Source organism: Bos javanicus, chromosome X (genome assembly GCF_032452875.1).
Source record: "Bos javanicus breed banteng chromosome X, ARS-OSU_banteng_1.0, whole genome shotgun sequence".
NCBI classification, from domain to species: domain Eukaryota; kingdom Metazoa; phylum Chordata; class Mammalia; order Artiodactyla; family Bovidae; genus Bos; species Bos javanicus.
In genome coordinates this window covers 76339416-76358748 of record NC_083897.1, presented here as the reverse complement: position 1 = coordinate 76358748, position 19333 = coordinate 76339416, and the positions used below count along the sequence as shown (strand labels likewise).

The 19333-nt window shown below is 39.2% G+C and overlaps 2 protein-coding genes across 2 annotated transcripts in view; one reads left to right on the top strand and one right to left on the bottom strand.

The window, feature by feature from the left end:
- MAGT1 (magnesium transporter 1) overlaps positions 1-2711 on the bottom strand; it is a 48662-nt gene extending 45951 nt beyond the window's left edge. The window contains exon 1 of the mRNA XM_061409656.1: positions 2416-2711. Within this exon, the coding sequence (XP_061265640.1) occupies positions 2416-2517 (102 nt within the window). The 5' untranslated portion in view covers positions 2518-2711. The remainder of the gene's footprint in view (positions 1-2415) is intronic.
- A 10148-nt stretch (positions 2712-12859) lies between these two features.
- LOC133243132 (cytochrome c oxidase subunit 7B, mitochondrial) lies at positions 12860-17650 on the top strand. The gene is made up of 3 exons (XM_061409655.1): positions 12860-12994; positions 15425-15549; positions 16683-17650. Exons 1-3 carry the CDS (start codon positions 12940-12942, stop codon positions 16758-16760), a joined length of 258 nt encoding a protein of 85 aa, XP_061265639.1. The 5' UTR covers positions 12860-12939; the 3' UTR covers positions 16761-17650.
- The last annotated feature ends 1683 nt before the right edge of the window (positions 17651-19333 follow it).

The window sequence follows — 19333 nt, the reverse complement described above, 5'->3', positions numbered from 1 at the left end:
GACAGATATGGCAATAAATTTGCAAGAGCAATAACAGTCTTGAACAGTGGGCATGGTGAGAGGGGTGTTAGAATCTGATTCCTTAAAATATTTTATTGACATAAAATTCACATAACATAAAATCTACCGTGTTAACAATTTTAAAGTGCACAATTCATTGCTGATCCCTTTTAAAAGTACTTTATCCCCTGCTTGTTTAGTGAGAGGTTAAATGAATAAATAATTTAATTAGTAGAAATACTTGTTATTAAAAATCTACACTTTTTTACTTAAAAAGGGTAAGTGGTGGTTATAGAAATTTAGACAATACCAGCATACAAGGCAAAAAGTTAAAGTCTTCCCCTAATGAACAATCCCAACTATCCAGAGGTAGCCACTGTTCTATATTCTTACAAAGGTTTCTTTCTACGTATACCTAACTTGTAGTTTGTTTTTTTTTTTTAACATAAAAGGTCTCCAGAATATACAACTATGTATTGCTCTACATCTTGTTTTCCACGTAAAAAATGGCTTGGCATCCTCCTTAAAAAGCCCATCAATTTCTAGTTCCAGTATAGGCGCTTGCTCATTTTGTACACTTTGTACATTGTATATTTTTAACTTCACTTTTTGCCAATCTAATAAGTAACTCGTTTTAATATGCTACCTTTTTTTATGGACTAGGACAAATACTCAGCAACAGAGAAAACAGGTTCTTTTAAAATTCAGCTCAAGTTGACAAGCATCTGAGCCGATTAAATAGCATTTTTAAAGGATGTTTGGGGCTGGTGCACTGGTATGACTCAGAGGGATGGTATGGGGAGGGAGGTGGGAGTGGGGTTCAGGATGGGGAACATGTGTACACCCGTGGTGGATTCATGTTGATGTATGGCAAAACCAATACAATATTGTAAAGTAAAATAATAATAATAATAAATGATAAAAAAAAATAAAGTGCATGTGAGATGAGGGGTCCAATACCTGGGTGGGGAAGATCCCCTGGAGGAGGGCATGGTAACCCACTCCAGTATTTCTGCCTGGAAAGTTCCATGGACAGAGGAGCCTGGTGGGCTACAGTCCATGGGGTCACAAAGAGTCAACACGACAAAAGCGACTTAAGAAGCACGCACACACAGGTATTGGGTACAAAAGGAAGCACAAAATGTATAGGAAATAGCATAAGACTAACCAAAGATCTTAGTCTTTGTTCTTCAATGGTTAACCGTGTAAGCTTAGGCCTTAGGTTTCCTCATTTATAAAATTAGAGCGCATAAACAATTGCTAGTAATTTGTAACTCTTAAGAGCAAACGGCTCTAAGTCACAAATGTTTCAAAACAATGTTAAAAATCCTCACCTTGGATTGCTTAACAGAGAGTAAAGAACATTGTATCTCCTCCACTTGTCAAAGCCAGTAAATTCCACAAGGAGGGACCTTAGTTTTGTTCACTTATGTATACTAAGTTCCCAGAACAATGGCTGGCACGCTTGATGTTTGGTAAATGGTTGAAAATGGCTTAAGAACTTCACTCCGGTAAAAAAAAAAAAAAAAAAGCTGAGCCCGGAAGAATTGATGCTTTTGAACTGTGGTTTTGGAGAAGACTCTTGAGTCCCTTGGACGGCAAGGAGATCCAACCAGTCCATCCTAAAGGAAATCAGTCCTGAATATTGCAAGGACTGACGCTAAAGCTGAAACTCCAATACTTTGGCCACCTGATGCGAAGAACTGACTCAATGGAAAAGATCCTGATGCTGGGAAAGATTGAAGGCAGGAGGAGAAGGGGACGACAAAGGATGAGATGGTTGGATGGCATCACCAAATCTATGAACATGAGTTTGAGTAAGCTCCGGGAGTTGGTGATGGACACGGAAGCCTGGCATGCTGCAGTCTATGGGAGTCACAAAGAGTCGGACGGGACTGAGCGACTGAACTGAAATTGCTTTCAATCAGTTTTTTGGACAATGATCAATCAGTTTTTTGGACAATGAAATAAATTTGGCATAGCTCCGCTCTTCTGTTTAATCCTCTCATTCCTGAAGTGAAAATGCTACATAATATAGTTCTTACGTGTCTAAAAGGAAGTTACATCTATTGACAGCAGAGTCAGATATTCTACCCCTTGAACCTAAAGTCGAACTTCCCTCCACCACCTGATGGGGCCCATATTCAAATAAGTGTCAAAACTCGTAGCTTTGTTTATCCACAGGCCTACAGAAGCCAGGCTGTCACCTACTCCGCCCCACTCTCAGACTCGACAATCCCATAAGACAAAGTGTTACGGTTTCTTCTCTTGCGAACCCCACAATTCTAAAAACGGCAGAACTGAAGCCACCAAAGACACAGAACTGGCGGGGAAAGGGATCGGGTACAACAAAACGGATTCTCTCAAGCCCCTCTCGTTCGGAAAAGCCCATGTTGCTGGAAACAGCGTCCTCACCTCCTTCTTTCTCTGGGCAGAGGCTGAGGGAACCCCGAAAACGAGCAGCAGTGCCACCGCCATGATTGCACAGACACACCAACGCCACCAACGCGCTGCCATGTTCGCCTTCTCTCCCGCCTAGAAGGGAAACTTTCCTAGGGCTGGGTCTGAGGGTTGGTTGGGCGTGAGAAAAGGCAAACCAGCCCCCTTTCCCCTTCTCATTGGCCCAGCTCAGCCCTGTCGGTAGTCCCCTCACAAAACGTCACGACGCTGTACTGCCAAACGCCCGCTAAAAGATGGCTCACTTCTAATTGGTCTCCGTTAGCCAATACAAAAACGATAATCTGGAGGTTTTGCATTGGTCCGCTAAGGATGATGGACCACCCCTTTCGTTAAACGTAGAGATGGCGGGTGTAGGCTCTTTAAATGCGCCTGCGCAGTTGTGAATCATTGCGGCTTTTCAGTGTTGGAGATGGCTTAAGGTTACTAAAACAGGGTATTTTCTCCTCAGATCCTTTTAGAAGTCTTTGAAATCGACCGGACTTCACTGGTGGCTCAGTGGTTAAGAATTCGCCTGCCAATGCAGGGGACACGGTTTGATCTTTCCCCGTCTGGGAATATTCCACATGATGCGAGGGCAACTAAGCCCCAGGCCACAACTACTGAGCCAGAGGGCCCTAGAGTCTGTGCTCCAGAGCAATAGAGGCCACCATAATGAGAAACCAGGCACCGCAATTAGAGAATAGCCCCTGCTCCCCTCAACCAGAGAAAGCGCCCGACAACCCCGCCCTTTCCACCACCACCACCACACCTCCCCCCCTCCCCCCGCCCAGGAAGGAAGACACAAAGACTCAGCCTAGCCAAAAGTAAATAAAAACTAAATTAATTTCAAAAAAGAAAACCACCTCTTTCGTGTACTATTCTAGAAAAATTTTGCCTAGCCATATAACTGATAAAACCTATCCCAAGCCCGTGGTTTGGCCTCCAAAGTGTTTCAAATCCAAAAAAGGTAAAAGCAAGAAAGGAAAAACAATATTGCTGAAGGAGATCTTTTTTAAGACGGTGCCACGTGTGCTGAACAAAGCAGAGGTCAAAAGTTATTTTCTAAAGTCCTTATTCATGGCAATCTTTTAGATGTATGAGGCGGGCACCAACAAGGACTTAAATTTTGATTATAGACAGCAAAAGTGTGTGTGTGTGTTTTTTTTAACTTGTCATTAGTTTGTTTGAGGGGTGGATGCCACACTAAGGTAGTAAGAAAGCACTTAGGTCTTTTTAAAGTTTTTATTTCATAATCAGTTGTCTGAAATACCCAAATCCCTTTTCTAAAAAATAACAAAAATCCTACATAGCAGAACTTTCCATTTATTTGTCCCAGTTCTGTTTATCATCAGTTCATTTCAGTTCAGTAGCTCAGTTCAGTTCACTTCAGTTCAGTCGCTCAGTCGTGTCCAAGTCTTTGCGACCCCATGAATCGCAGCACACCAGGCCTCCCTGTCCATCACCAACTCCCGGAGTTCACTGAGACTCACGTCCATCGAGTCAGTGATGCCATCCAGCCATCTCATCCTCTGTCGTCCCCTTCTCCTCCTGCCCCCAATCCCTCCCAGCATCAAAGTCTTTTCCAATGAGTCAACTCTTTGCATGAGGTGGCCAAAGTACTGGAGTTTCAGTTTTAGCATCATTCCTTCCAAAGAAATCCCAGGGCTGATCTCCCTCAGAATGGACTGGTTGGATCTCCTTGCAGTCCAAGGGACTCTCAAGAGTCTTCTCCAACACCACAGTTCAAAAGCATCAATTCTTCTGCACTCAGCCTTCTTCACAGTCCAACTCTCACATCCATACATGACCACTGGAAAAACCATAGCCTTGACTAGATGGACCTTTGTTGGCAAAGTAATGTCTCTGCTTTTGAATATGCTATCTAGGTTGGTCATAACTTTTCTTCCAAGGAGTAAGCGTCTTTTAATTTCATGGCTGCAGTCACCATGTGCGGTGACTTTGAAGCCCCCCAAAATAAAGTTTGACACTGCTTCCACTGTTTCCCCATCTATTTCCCATGAAGTGATAGGACCAGATGCCATGATCTTCATTTTCTGAATGTTGAGCTTTAAGCCAACTTTTTCACTCTCCACTTTCACTTTCATCAAGAGGCTTTTTAGTTCTTCTTCACTTTCTGCCATAAGGGTGGTGTCATCTGCACACCTGAGGTTGTTGATATTTCTCCTGGCAATCTTGATTCCAGCTTGTGCTTCTTCCAGCCCAGTGTTTCTCATGATGTACTCTACATACAAGTTAAATAAGCAGGGTGACAATATATAGCCTTGATGAACTCCTTTTCCTATTTGGAACCAGTCTGTTGTTCCATGTCCAGTTCTAACTGTTGCTTCCTGACCTGCATATAGGTTTCTCAAGATGCAGGTCAGGTGCTCTGGTACTCCCATCTCTTGAAGAATTTTCCACAGTTTATTGTGATCCACACAGTCAAAGGCTTTGGCATAGTCAATAAAGCAGAAATAGATGTTTTTCTGGAATTCTCTTGCTTTTTCCATGATCCAGCGGATGTTGGCAATTTGATCTCAGGTTCCTCTGCCTTTTCTAAAACAAGCTTGAACATCTGGAAGTTCACGGTTCACGTATTGCTGAATCCTGGCTTGGAGAATTTTAAGCATTACTTTACTAGCATGTGAGCTGAGTGCAATTGTGTGGTAGTTTGAGCATTCTTTGGCATTGCCTTTCTTTGTGATTGGAATGAAAACTGACCTTTTCCAGTCTTGTGGCCACTGCTGAGTTTTCCAAATTTGCTGGCATATTGAGTGCAGCACTTTCACAGCATGATATTTCAGGATTTGAAATAGCTTAACTGGAATTCCATCACCTCCACTAGTTTTGTTCCTAGTGATGCTTCCTAAGGCCCACTTGACTTCACATTCCAGGATGTCTGGCTCTAGGTCAGTGATCACACCATCGTGATTATCTGGGTCGTGAAGATCTTTTTTTGTACAGTTCTTCTGTGTATTCTTGCCACCTCTTCTTAATATCTTCTGCTTCTGTTAGGTCCATACCATTTCTGTCCTTTATCAAGCCCATCTTTACATGAAATATTCCCTTGGTATCTCTAATTTTCTTGAAGAGATCTCTAGTCTTTCCCATTCTGTTATTTCCCTCTATTTCTTTGCATTAATCACTGAGGAAGGCTTTCTTATCTCTTCTTGCTATTCTTTGGAACTCTGCATTCAGATGCTTATATCTTTCCTTTTCTCCTTTGCTTTTTGTTTCTCTTCTTTTCACAGCTATTTGTAAGGCCTCCCCAGACAGCCATTTTGCGTTTTTGCATTTCTTTTCTATGGGGATGGTCTTGATCCCTGTCTCCTGTACAATGTCACGAACCTCTGTCCATAGTTTATCAGGCACTCTGTCTATCAGATCTAGGCCCTTAAATCTATTTCTCACTTCCACTGTATAATCATAAGGGATTTGATTTAGGTCATACCTGAATGGTCTGGTGGTTTTCCCCACTTTCTTCAATTTAAGTCTGAATTTGGCAATAAGGAGTTCGTGGTATGAGCCACAGTCAGCTCCATGTCTTGTTTTTGCTGACTGTATAGAGCTTCTCCATCTTTGGCTGCAAAGAATATAATCAATCTGATTTCGGTGTTGACCATCTGGTGATGTCCATGTGTAGAGTCTTCTCTTGTGTTGTTGGAAGAGGGTGTTTGCTATGACCAGTGCGTTCTCTTGGCAAAATTCTATTAGCCTTTGCCCTGCTTCATTCCTTATTTCAAGGCCAAATTTGCCTGTTACTCCAGGTGTTTCTTGACTTTCTACTTTTGCATTCCAGTCCCCTATAATGAAAAGGACATCTTTTTTGGGTGTTAGTTCTAAAAGGTCTTGTAGGTACCATAGTGAGTTATAAAACTGGGATGTTTTTATTGAAGAAGAATAATATATTCAAGAGGAAAAGCAGCAACAAAATCAATCGCCTGTAATTTGGATTTATTTTCATGCTTTGGAATATCATATGGCCATTCTTTTAGGGCCTGGTGGGACACACACACACAGAGGAAAATAATTTCATTAAGCTGGAGAGACAAAGAGATGGCATGAAAGGGAAAAGAGCTGGTTCTGAAGAGATTTGGTTTGATATAGAGAAGTGAAAAAAAATTAAAACGTTAAGAGACACTCATAATATGAAAAATACAAAAAAACACTTGGACATGCAATATCATTCCATTTATGTGACCGTGTAGAAAGTGAACAGATCAGTAGCTCTCAGGGACTGAAGGTGGGGAGAGGGATTGACTACAAAAGGGCCACACAAGGAGATTTTTTTGTGAGGGTGCAACCTTTCTCACCTTAATTGTTGGAGTGGTTACATACTGTTTGTATTTGTCAACACTCAGAATATTACACTAAAAAAGTGAAATTTACTGCATGTAAATTTAACAAATAAAAAATTAAGGTTTTAAGGTACACAGAGGAATCTCAACTATCATTTTGGCAAAAATTCAGTAAGTGCTGTCATTGAGTCTATGAGGAAGCAGGCACCCTCAAACATTGCTGGTAGTATGCAAAATGGAGGATAACTTAACAATATCTAATACATTTATCCTTTGATTCAGCAATCCCACTTTTGGGGATCTACTTCAATAATAAGATATATGTGCACAAAATTATTTATTTCAGCACTATCTGTAATTGAATTATTCTCAAAACCACTTAAATGTTCAAATGTAGGAGAATGACTACAGAACATAAATACCTTGGAGTTTTTCACAACTCTAAGGAAAGGAAATGAGGAAGAGCTGTATAAATGATATGGATTTTCAATATCTATTGTTAAAGTGAAAAAGCCCAATGCAAAAGTATGTACATATTATGCTACATTTGTATGAAATAGAAGAGGAAATAAGAAAATATATACATGTTTTACCATTTTTGCAAAAGGAAACACAGAAAGCTTAAATCGGAAACTAATGAAATTGGTTTCCTACAGGAGTTGTAGAAAATGGATTGGAACAGTTAAGGAAGGGAATGACACTTCTCTAAGTATACCAGTTTGTATAGTTTTGACTTTTGGAATAATGTTAATCATTTTAAAATAAAATATAAGAGCAAATCATGTGGTTTTGCAAGATGAAAAAAGTATACTTGTGGCGGATTCATTTCGATATTTGGCAAAACTAATACAATATTGTAAAGTTTAAAAAAAAAAGTTCTGGAGACAAATGGTAGCAATAGTTGTACAACAATCTGAATGTACTTAATACCACTGAACTGTATCCTTTAAAAAGGTTAAAAGGGTAAATTTTTTGTCATGTATATTTTACCACAATTAAAAATAAGTTAAACATTTAAAAATCACATGAGTAAGAATGGGTTAAAAAGCTGAAATTGAATACAAAACAGAAAAAATGGAGCACAACTCTATTTCAAAAGAAAAACAACTGCACTAAAGAAAATAGAACTAATCTGAATAATTTATGAACACACTATTTTGATTATATACTATTAGTCTAAAGAAAAAAATAACTACAAGCAAATCTTAAACTCTACTAAGTAGATTTGTTTTTCGTAGATAACAATTCTGGAAATATATTTTGTATAATGTAATATGTAAAAACATAGACGTTGAGAGCTAGGATTCTCACTGTGTAAGCAGGGAGATACAAATATGAAATAAGGAAAGGTGAAAAAGGACTTTTGGGGGTTGGACTGGAATTGGCAGTATTTGCATAAATTTATCATTCATAACATATATTTCTAGCTCTATTCACTGAAATGATTAGAAGCAATGACACTCCAGTACAAATGAGCAAACCTAATGCCAAATGTAGGTTGATAAATGCCATCCCTAAAAGAAATCAAGGCTCCTTAGGAAGATAGATTCCAGTGCTGGGGTAAAGAAAGTGCAAGATGAGCCTTGTGTCAGAAAATAAAGAAGTTCTCAAAAAAATAAAGTGATGGAGACCTAAAAGAAAAGACATATAAGCCTTACTATAGGTAAGCTTATTCTCTCCATTTTACATATGAAGGAAGTGAGTACAATATCAAGATCAAGCAATTTGAAGCAATATGTCTTATATAAGACATATAAGTCAGAAGGGAATCCTACTGACTACATCTGAGACTACTGAGCCTTAAAATAAATCATGATAGCAATGGATTATAACCTTTGGAATCCATGAATCCAAACTGATAATAAACAAATAAATAGGGAAGAAGATAAATTTTCTCCTTGTAGTAGAATACCTAGTGTTAAATATGGAAGGAATGATAGAGTTAGAAAAATCATTTTGCAACTTTCACACTAATAATTCTTTTAGGCAAAAAGCATAGTTCAGTTCAGTTGCTCAGTTGTGTCCGACTCTTTGTGACCCTGTGGACTGCAGCATGCCAGGCTTCCCTGTCTATCCCAACTCCTGAAGCTTGATCAAACTCATGTCCATCGAGTCAGTGATGCCATCCAACCACCTCACCCTCTGTTGACCCCTTCTCCCGCTTTCGATCTTTCCCAGTATCAGGGTCTTTTCCAATGAGCCAGTTCTTCACATTGGGTGGCCAAAGCATTGGAGTTTCAGCTTCAGCATTAGTCCTTCCAATGAATATTCAGGACTGATTTCCTTTAGAATTGACTGTTTGGATCTCCTTGCAGTGCAAGGGACTCTCAAGAGTCTTCTCCAACACCACAGTTCAAAATCATCAATTCTTTGGCAGTCAGCTTTCATTATAGTCCAACTCTCACACCCAAACATGACTACTGGAAAAAACATAACTTTGACTGGACATACCTTTGTTGGCAAAGAAATGTCTATGCTTTTTAGTATGCTGTGTCTAAGTTAGTCGTAGCTTTTCTTCCAAGGTGCAAGCATCTTTTAATTTCATGGCTGCTGTCACCATCTTCAGTGATTTTGGAGCCCAAGAAAATAAAGTCTCTCACTGTTTACATTGTTTCCCCATCTATTTTCCATGAAGTGATGGGACCAGATGCCATGATCTTCGTTTTCTGAATGTTGAGCTTTAAGCCAGCTTTTTCACTCTCCTCTTTCACTTTCATCAAGAGGCTCTTTAGTTCTTCGCTTTCTGCCATAAGGGTGGTATCATCTGTGTATCTGAGGTTATTGATATTTCTCCTGGCAATCTTGATTCCAGATGGTGCTTCATCCAGGATGAAAAATCATCAATGAATACAAAAACTAGTGGGTGGAAGTTCGATAAAGAATAGGATATACACATAATCTCAATGTATTCTTATATTACTTATTAATCAGAAAGATAGAAACAGTAACTTTTTAGTATAGAAACTTGGAGGCCACACTTCTGACCAAATGATTAAAGCTGGCATTATCAGTAATGAGACAAGGACCTCCCAGGTAGTCCAATGGTTAAGTATCCACCTACCAATGCAGAGGACATGGATTCCATCCCTGCTTAGGGAAGATTTTACTTGCCCCTGGACAACTAAGCCAGTGCTGTACTACTGTACTGCCCTAGGGCCCTCTGCAATAAGAGAAGGCACCACAATGAGAAGCATGTGCACCGCAACTACAGAGTAGCCCCCATTCAACCTCACTCGCCGAGACTAAAGCCCACACACAGCATCAAAGATCCAGCACAGCCAAAAATTAAAAAAAAGACAAACTAATATTATATATAGGCTTACCGATAAGTTATCCTAAGAAAACACACTTGTTATGTAGTATTTCCGTTAGAAGTGCCTTCAGTTCAGTTCAGTTCAGTCCAGTCGCTCAGTTGTGTCTGACTCTTTGCAACCCCATGAATCGCAGCACGCCAGGCCTCCCTGTCCATCACCAACTCCCGGAGTTCACTCAGACTCACGTCCATCGAGTCAGAGATGCAATCCAGCCTTCTCCTCCTGCCCCCAATCCCTTCCAGCATCAGAATCTTTTCCAATGAGTCAACTCTTAAGTGCCTTAACTGAATCTAATTATAAGAAGACATCAAGTACACAAAAGTTGAGGGAACTGTTACAAAATAACTGGCCTGTACTCTTCAAATATATTACAGAGCACAAACTTGTATAGTCAGAAGGTCCATTACCTATTCTGTTGCTTAAAATTACCTAATCTTGATACTGTACTCACTTCCTTCATATGTAAAATAGAGAGAATAAACTTACGTATAGTAAGAAAATAATGCTGTTAAAGTGCTGCACTCAATATGCCAGCAAACTTGGAAAACGCAGCAGTGGCCACAGGACTGGAAAAGGTCAGTTTTCATTCCAATCCCAAAGAAAGGCAATTCCAAGGCAAGTTCAAACTATGATACAATTGCACTCATCTCACATGCTAGCAAAGTAATGCTCCAAATCCTTCAAGCGAGGCTTCAACAGTAAGTAACTGAGAACTTTCAGGTGTTCAAGCTGGATTTAGAAAAGGCAGAGAACCAGAAGTCAAATTGCCAACATCCGTTGGATCATCGAAAAAGCAAGAGAGTTCCAGAAAGACATCTACTTCTGCTTTATTGACTACGCCAAAGCCTTTGACTGAATCACAACAAACTGTGGAAAATTCTTAAAGAGATGGGAATACCACATCACCTTACCTGCCTCCTGAGAAATGCAAGTGACGAAGCAACAGTTAGAACATGTACGTGGAACAACAGACTGGTTCCAAACTGGGAAAGGAGTACGACAAGGCTGTATATTGTCACCCTGCTTATTTAACTTATATGCAGAATAAGTGAATAAGTAAGTGTTAGTTGCTCAGTCATGTCTGACTCTTTGCAACTCCATCGACTGTAGCCCACCAGGCTCCTCTGTCCATGGAATTCTCTAGGCAAGAATACTAGAGTGGGTTCCCATTACTTTCTGCAGGGCATCTTTCTGACCCAGGGATGGAACCTGGGTCTCCTGCACTGCAGGCAGCTTCTTTACCATCTGAGCCACCAGGGTACATCATGTGAAATGCCAGGCTGGATGAAGTACAAGCTAGAATCAAGATTGCCAGGAGAAATATCAATAACCTCAGATATGCAGATGACATTTCCCTTATAGCAGAAAGTGAAGGTGAAGAGGAACTACAGAGCCTCTTGATGAAAGTGAAAAAGAAGAATAAAAAAGCTGGCTTAAAACTCAACATTCAAAAACTAAGATCCTGGCATCCAGTCCCATCGCTTCACGGAAAATAGATGGGGAAACAATGGAAACACTGAGAGACTTTATTTTTGGGGGCTCCAGAATCACTGCACATGCTGACTGCAGTCATGAAATTAAAAGATGCTTTCTCCTTGGAAGAAAAGCTATGACCAAACTAGACAGCATATTAAAAAGCAGAGACGTTACTTTACCAACAAAGGCCTGTCTAGTCAAAGCTATGGTTTTTCCAGTAGTCATGTATACATGTGAGAGTTGGACCATAAAGAAAGCTGAGTGGGGAAGAATTGATGCTTTTGAACTGTAGTGTTGGAGAAGACTCTTGAGAGTCCCTTGGACTGCAAGGAGATCCAGCCAGTCTATCCTAAAGGAAATCAGTCTTCAATATTCATTGGAAGGACTGATGCGGAAGCTGAAACTCCAATGCTTTGGCCACCTGATGCAAAGAACTGACTCATTGGAAAAGACCCTGATGCTGGGAAAGATTGAAGGCAGGAGAAGGGGACAACAGAGAATGAGATGGTTGGATGACATCACCGACTCAATGGACAGGAGTTTAAGAAAGCTCTTGGAGTTGGTGATGGACAAGGAGGCCTGGCGTGCTGCAGTCCATGGGGTCGCAAGGAGTCAGACAAGACTGAGCGACTGAACTGAATTGAAAATTAAGAAAAAAATCAATACCATGAAAGACAAAGAACGGCGGAGGAACTCCTCAGTTTTATAGGAGACTAAAGGTGGCAACCGCCTGCCATGCAGGAGACATAAGAGACACTTTTTTTATAATATTTTATTATGAAAATGTCCAAACATACAGAAATATTGAAATAATTAATTGTATTCTGAACACACACAGCCAAGATTCTATGATCAACAGTTTGTTAAATTTGCTTTATCATAGATTTTTCTACGTAGTAAGAATTCCTTTTACTGTTCTTGCAACGTTCCTCATAACTGGAAATCATTTCAAAATTCAAAATTAAACATATTAGTAGGTAGTAATAGGAAACAAAAAATCAAAGAAATAAACGAAGTTTGGAGGGAACAGAAAGTACTGGCTAGTGTGGAGCGAGATACAAGCTCAAGCCTCTGAACACTATCTTGAAGTTGATGCTTCTGATGACTAGTCTAAGATTAATGTCTCAGTTCCCCTCTAAAGAGCCCTAAACCTGGCTTCAAGGCAAGCGATTTCCTCATTGTTCAATAAATACCCTAAGTCATTTATAAAGCGTGAAACTACATTTCCCAAAAGGCGTGTATCTTTGCGTGCTGTAAAGAGGACGAATTCTATAGGTCTTTACAGGTCTCGCGAGAGATTTCATCAAATCTCTTTGAAGAGCGCAGCCGAGAGCCATTTTGTTTTTCAGGACTCTGCAAGGGTACTAGACGCCGAATTGCTAGAGACCAGCAGCTGTAGTTGCAGCCATTTTATGTTCAACCTCAGGATGTTTCCCTTGGCCAAAAACGCACTAAGTCGTCTGAGAGGTGAGCAAAAATTGTAAACAGATCATTTCCAATCAACTTTTATTCTTTTGTGCTCGTGGTCTCTCGTGCCCTTTCCTTCCATCTGCAGCTCGACCTTGTAATTCTAAAGGCTCGGTCTCCCACCGCACGCTAAGTAATTGGGAAGATGTCCTTAGCATTAGCCTCATTGCACAGCGTTTCTGTTTGGTTTCCCAGCTCTCTTTCTGTTACTGGAGTCATAACCCTGCTCTGTTTCATTATATGGTAGCCTACAATTTCAAGGGGGACACTTAGTAAACACTTCTTGTTCCTTAAGTAATTTCATAAATTTTAGCTTTGGGGATACAATTTACCCGCAAAAGAGCTTCTTATCCTATTCCTGGTTTCATTGCAGTGCTGCTACCTGCTAAATGGTAGCACTTTGGCATTTATGTTTTTCGTGGATTATTAACTGAATAATTGTGGTTGTTTTTATTCTTACCTAAACGTTAGAAAAGACCCTGCTGCTGGGAGGGATTGGGGGCAGGAGGAGAAGGGGACGACAGAGGATGAGATGGCTGGATGGCATCACCGACTTGATGGACATGAGTTTGAGTAAACTCCGGGAGGTGGTGATGGACAGGGAGGCCTGGCATCCTGCGATTCATGGGGTCGCAAAGAGTCGGAGATGACTGAGCGACTGGACTGAACTGAACTGAAAAGTTAGATAAGTACAGGGAAAATTTGAAACCAGAGTTATGTATTGAGAATGCTCTAGATTAGAGAAGTAGAAGTCATTTCCATACTTCATTTGCACTGAAGGTGACCTTGAGTAACGTGAACAGTTTTACAATGAAAGTGACCTTGAGCAATTAGCATTTAGTTCTTTAGCTACCTTTTTATTTTCAGCTTATAGTCATTAGAAGTATTACTAGATTGTGTACGAAACACTGAAGCACCTTTGATAATAACAAAAAATAGTTGCCTGACTGGTTTTTCATATTCCGAAAGCCACGTCTATTCCCTTTTCACTTTGGGCGAATAATTTAACATCTCTGAACTTCATTTTCCTCTTTTGTAAAATAGGGGCTTAGTAAATATACCTACCTCATGGAGTTGTTGAGGTTTATATAAAATTATCAATAGGTGGTAACTGAACCGTTTTTTGTCACAGAGAAGAGGTCTAAAGAAATCCACTTGTGTAGCATGAGTGTTGAGGTCATGAGGTGTTGCAGAACTGTTTGGTAATCTTATTTTCTTTGCCTTTTGAGAAGGTAGGGCCTTGGACCTTAGGGAACGGGGTTTGGGAGTTGTTACTTTCAATGCGGAATTCACATGCTCACTTTTAACTGCTCTAGAACAGAATATACTGTGAAATGTTGTAGATTTGCCCATTGGAAATGTAACCAAAGGTGAGCTAAGAACGTTCTTTCCCAAGCCCCCCAGGTGCCTCCAGAGGCAGTTTGGAAACTATTTCTACTGAAATAACGGTAATGGCAAAGTTTTAATGTTGTCATTCTGCTCAGAAACTTAGCTCTACCAAAAAAGTGGCTTCATTTCCTGCTCCTGATGTATAGGGGCTTCCCGGTGGCGCTAGTGATTAAGAAGCCGCCTGCCAATGCAGGAGACATAAGAAACTTGGCAGTCCACTCCAGTATTCTTGCCTGGAAAACCCCTTGGACAGAGGAGCCTGGTGGGCTACAGTCCATAGGGTCGCAGAGTCAGACACAATTGAAGCGACTTAGCACACATGTACTAATCTATACAACTTATCCTTCAGACGTGATTGGTTTTATAGTACACTGGGTTTTCTGTTTCTGCTTTTTTCAGATTTCTTTTTCCCATATCTACATAACCAAATCGTACCTGCTATTCAAAGTGCTTAGCTAACATTTTACCTCCTTATATTATAATGGTTTGTGTCTGTGTATATAATAGCCTTCTCTAGACTGGAAGTTACCTGAGAACAGTGTCTATGTATTAAACTTTTCAAGTTGTTGAGCACTGCTGAGTAAACTTTTGTGAAAATCAAAATCATAAATACTCAGATTAATGAAGTAGGAGCCAAGTTCAAGGATTATACAAATACCGATTTATCATGGATGTTACTGTCATCACTTGTTCTTTGTTTTACCCACTCAAGATTGTATTGGGGAAAATTTCAGACATATTGAAAAGTTGGAATAATTGTCTAATGAACACCCACATACCCAGCATGTAGATTCTACAACTAACATTTTGCACTATTTGTTATATCACATATTATCCATTTGTCAATTCATCTTATTTGTGAAGCATTTCAAAGTATGCAACTTTGCTTTTAGATACAATGTTTTAACATTTTATTATACTGCATAATGCTATAGAGTAACTTCCTTGGCTTTCCTTAAGTGGTAATATCAATTACAAATGTTCTCTTTTCCTGATAATTGGTAGATATGCTCCTGTATTCTTTTTTTCTTTTTCTTTAAGTTCAAAGCATTCAGCAAGCAGTGGCAAGGCAGATCCATCAAAAGCGGGCACCTGATTTCCATGACAAATATGGTAATGCTGTATTAGCTAGTGGAGCCACTTTCTGTGTTGCTGTATGGGTATATGTAAGTACTATTGACTGATAATCTCTGTTTTAGATTTTTCTTATTGCCATTTAGTTTATGTATTCAAAATGTTTTCACACAGTAGTGTACATTTCTAGTTAGGAGGGGCTTTAGAGATCTTCTAACGTAATTACTCACTCATTGCAGGAACTTTTCCTCAGCACTGAGCATTAGTTCATCATCTGTTCTTAACATTTCCAATAACAAGTTACTTATGGATCAAAAGGCAGTCTTTTCCATATTGTGTAGCTGTTGAAAAGATCTTATATTGAGTTAAAATAGGCCTCCTCCATATTTACCCATCATTCCATTGCAACACAAATTCTGATCATATTTCCATGTATCAGCCATTAGATACTAGAAAATTTCTATGTTTCCTGGATCTTCTCTTTCATATTGAACATTCTTAGTTCTATCAGTCATTTTGTTATATGGTTTCCGGAGTTTTCATCATCTTAAGTCACCTTTCTTTGCTTAGTCAGTCTTCTGCATTCTACCCTTGGAACTGAGTACAGTGTTTTTGATGGATGAGATATAAAATGACTTGCTTTTAATATTTTAGTTTTTTACATCTAACATTTACCAGTCTTATTTACCAGTTACTGTACTTGATGGTTCAAGTAGGAGTCTAAGTGTGTACTTAATTAGAAGAGTGAACAGATGTTGAATAAATGTGTTATCACGGACATTTTTGGAGGTGAAATGCTCCTTGATGAAGGGATATTACAAATGTCCTCCTTGGCAGTACTTAGGTAGTTGTGGTTGAATAAAACAATATTTTGAGGAGGTAGTGTAGAAATGTGAAATATCAATATGAATTAATTAAAAAATTTTAAAAATGTACTTGCTCAGTCATGCTAGCTACATCTTAGTTGCTCACTAGCCATATGTGGCTAGTGGCTACTGTATTGGACAGTGCACATACAGAACATTTCTGTCATCTCTGGAAGTTCTGTTGAACAGCACTACCCTAGAGAATTAGAACAGCAATTAGATTTGGCCTACATGGAGAGCACTGTGTGTTTTTAACCTATAGAGCAGAATACCTTTGCCACTTTAGGAAATAATCTCCAAGGGAGCATGGACTCTGATTTAAACATAACTGATAACTGACAGCAATTTAATTCTTACAGATGGCAACACAAATTGGAATAGAGTGGAACCCATCACCTGTTGGCAGAGTCACCCCAAAGGAATGGAGAGAACAGTAATCATCCCAGCTGATTTAATACTGAATTGTTTCAAAATCAACTCATAATTAATTCCAAGTAAAAGTACTATGTACCCATTAAAATATAGCATGTTTGAAGAAATAAAGTATACTTGAAACCTTCATTGTAGGTTTGTTTGTTTCTTTTATAAATGAAACCAAGCTTGGTTGCTTTTATTTATTTAACCTTTGTGTTAATATTAAGGTCAAAACACTGTACAATTGTTTTAATGCCTTATGCTGCCTCCTTCGTGCTGACATGAGCCTGAGCTGGAGGCCACGCTGATGCACCTCTGTATGCAGGTGAATGAGGGGACAGGGCAGCGGGGTTTGTACAACTTCTTGAATAGCTTTTCTGTCTTAGGTAGTTTGAAAGGAAAGTTTGGCTATCACCTGGAAGTCAACTTTATGGTAGGCTGAAATTACAGTTCATGAATAACTTATCACAGAGTTACTTTGGTCATTTTTGAGTTTAAAACTTGGTGTCCATATCTTGGTTATATCTACTTTTCAGTCTTGTTTATGTTTATATTTGGAATTGCCATTATTAAGTCCTTTTAACTCCTGCCAAGAGAACGTAAGTTGTCACCAGATCCATGAGAAAACTGGTCTTATCAAATGAACTCCTAAGATGTTTGAAGAGGAGCTAGCTCCTTGGCTCCCTTCGTACATTTATCTTAATAACCTTTTCAGCATATTTATTTGAGATGTTTATGATATTATTGAAGATCTGTGAGATGTGGTTTTACTTTCACTTATCTATTAGTGACCTCTGCTGTTGGCTTTCTGTAACTGTACCAACTTCTGGATTTGTGGATTGTCCTGAATTCATTATAACATTGGATTTTATGTGTAAAATAGTAACTGAATAAAGCGCAATATCTTAAACCATGTGCTGCTTTACTCCTTGTTCAAAGGCTGTGAAATAAGCCTCTTGTAGTAGTTTGTTTATAGTGCTCAAGTAAGCAGAGAATGAAATTTGAGTTGAGTAACCTATCTGTATTGCTTAATTGTTTAGTTGCTAAGTTGCATCCAACTCTTTAGCGACCTCATGGACTGTACCCCACCAGGCTCCTCTGTCCATGGGATTTCCCAGGCAAGAATACTGAAATGGATGGTCGTTTCCTTCTCCAGGGGACCTTCTCAACCCAGGGACTGAACCTGCATCTCCTGCATTGGCAGTGGATTCTTTACCACTGAGCCACCAGGGAAACCCATTGGCAAAATTAAAAGATTTCTAAAATTCACTTATAATGTAGGTTATCAGGTAAATGACTTAGGAATCTCCAGAATTTCCTGATGTAGATAAGGATTTATATTTAAGCAAACATTTGAAGAATGTTTACTCAATATATGAAATACTAAAAGAATTGCTCTTATGGCAACATGTCCTGTTTTCTCATTAAATGTACCAAAGCCAGTAATTGTAGGAAAAATTATTTGAATGTCATTTCAATAAAAGGTTCCAAGATTAGAAACTACATAGTGCCACTATTTGTTTAAATTTGAACATGTCATATTTAGAATGTTAAAAGTATTCAAATGCATGTAACCAACATTATTAAGCAAAATAAACATGTCTAAGGAACTTTCAACCTTTGTTCCTCAGTTGGCACTGAGAATTTCTAATGTATATATTTGAATCAGTTCTAATGAGGTGGATGAAACTGGAGCCAATTATACAGAGTGAAGTAAGCCAGAAAGAAAAACACCATTACAGTATACTAACGCATATATATGGAATTTAGAAAGATGGTAACGATAACCCTGATTGGGAGACAGCAAAAGAGACACAGATGTATAGAACAGTCTTTTGGACTCTGTGGGAGAGGAGGGGGGATGATTTGGGAGAATGGCATTGAAAACATGTATAATATCACATTAGAAACGAATCACCAGTCCAGGTTTGATGCAGGATGCAGGAAGCTTGGGGCTGGTGCACTGGGATGACCCAGAGGGATGGTATGGGGAGGGAGGTGGGACGGGGGTTCAGGATTGGGAACACATGTACACCCGTGGCGGATTCATGTTGATGTATGGCAAAACCAATATAATATTGTAATTAGCCTCTAATTAAATAAAAGAATTTCTAATGTAATTTTCAGTATAATTAGTACCACTTTGTCAGATAAGTGATAATTGCCACCTATTCTAATAGGCAAAAAGAAATAGTATGACTTTTACTAGCATGTGTTGCCTTATGTGGTAAAGTCTGATGGTGGTAGTCTGCATCTTTGAAAATACTTTTTAAAACTTAATCGTTAATCTTGGCCTAATGAGTAGTTATAAAACTACTATGGCCCCTACCAGAAATGAAGCTGTAGTTTAAATTGTTGTGTGCTATCACAATATTCTGACCTTGCGGCTTTCTTAGTGTATTCGAAGATTTATCCTCTCACAGATGCATTCATTCTGTGTGAAGGTTATCCAGTTAGTTCCCCTATAAAATATGTTTGAAGAATTTAGATAAATTAGGGTGAAGGTCATAAATGCCATTCTTAGACTCAAACTTTTAGCACACATTCTATTTTAATTAAGCTTACTTAGAACTAGGTACTGTGGCAGTTGTAGAGA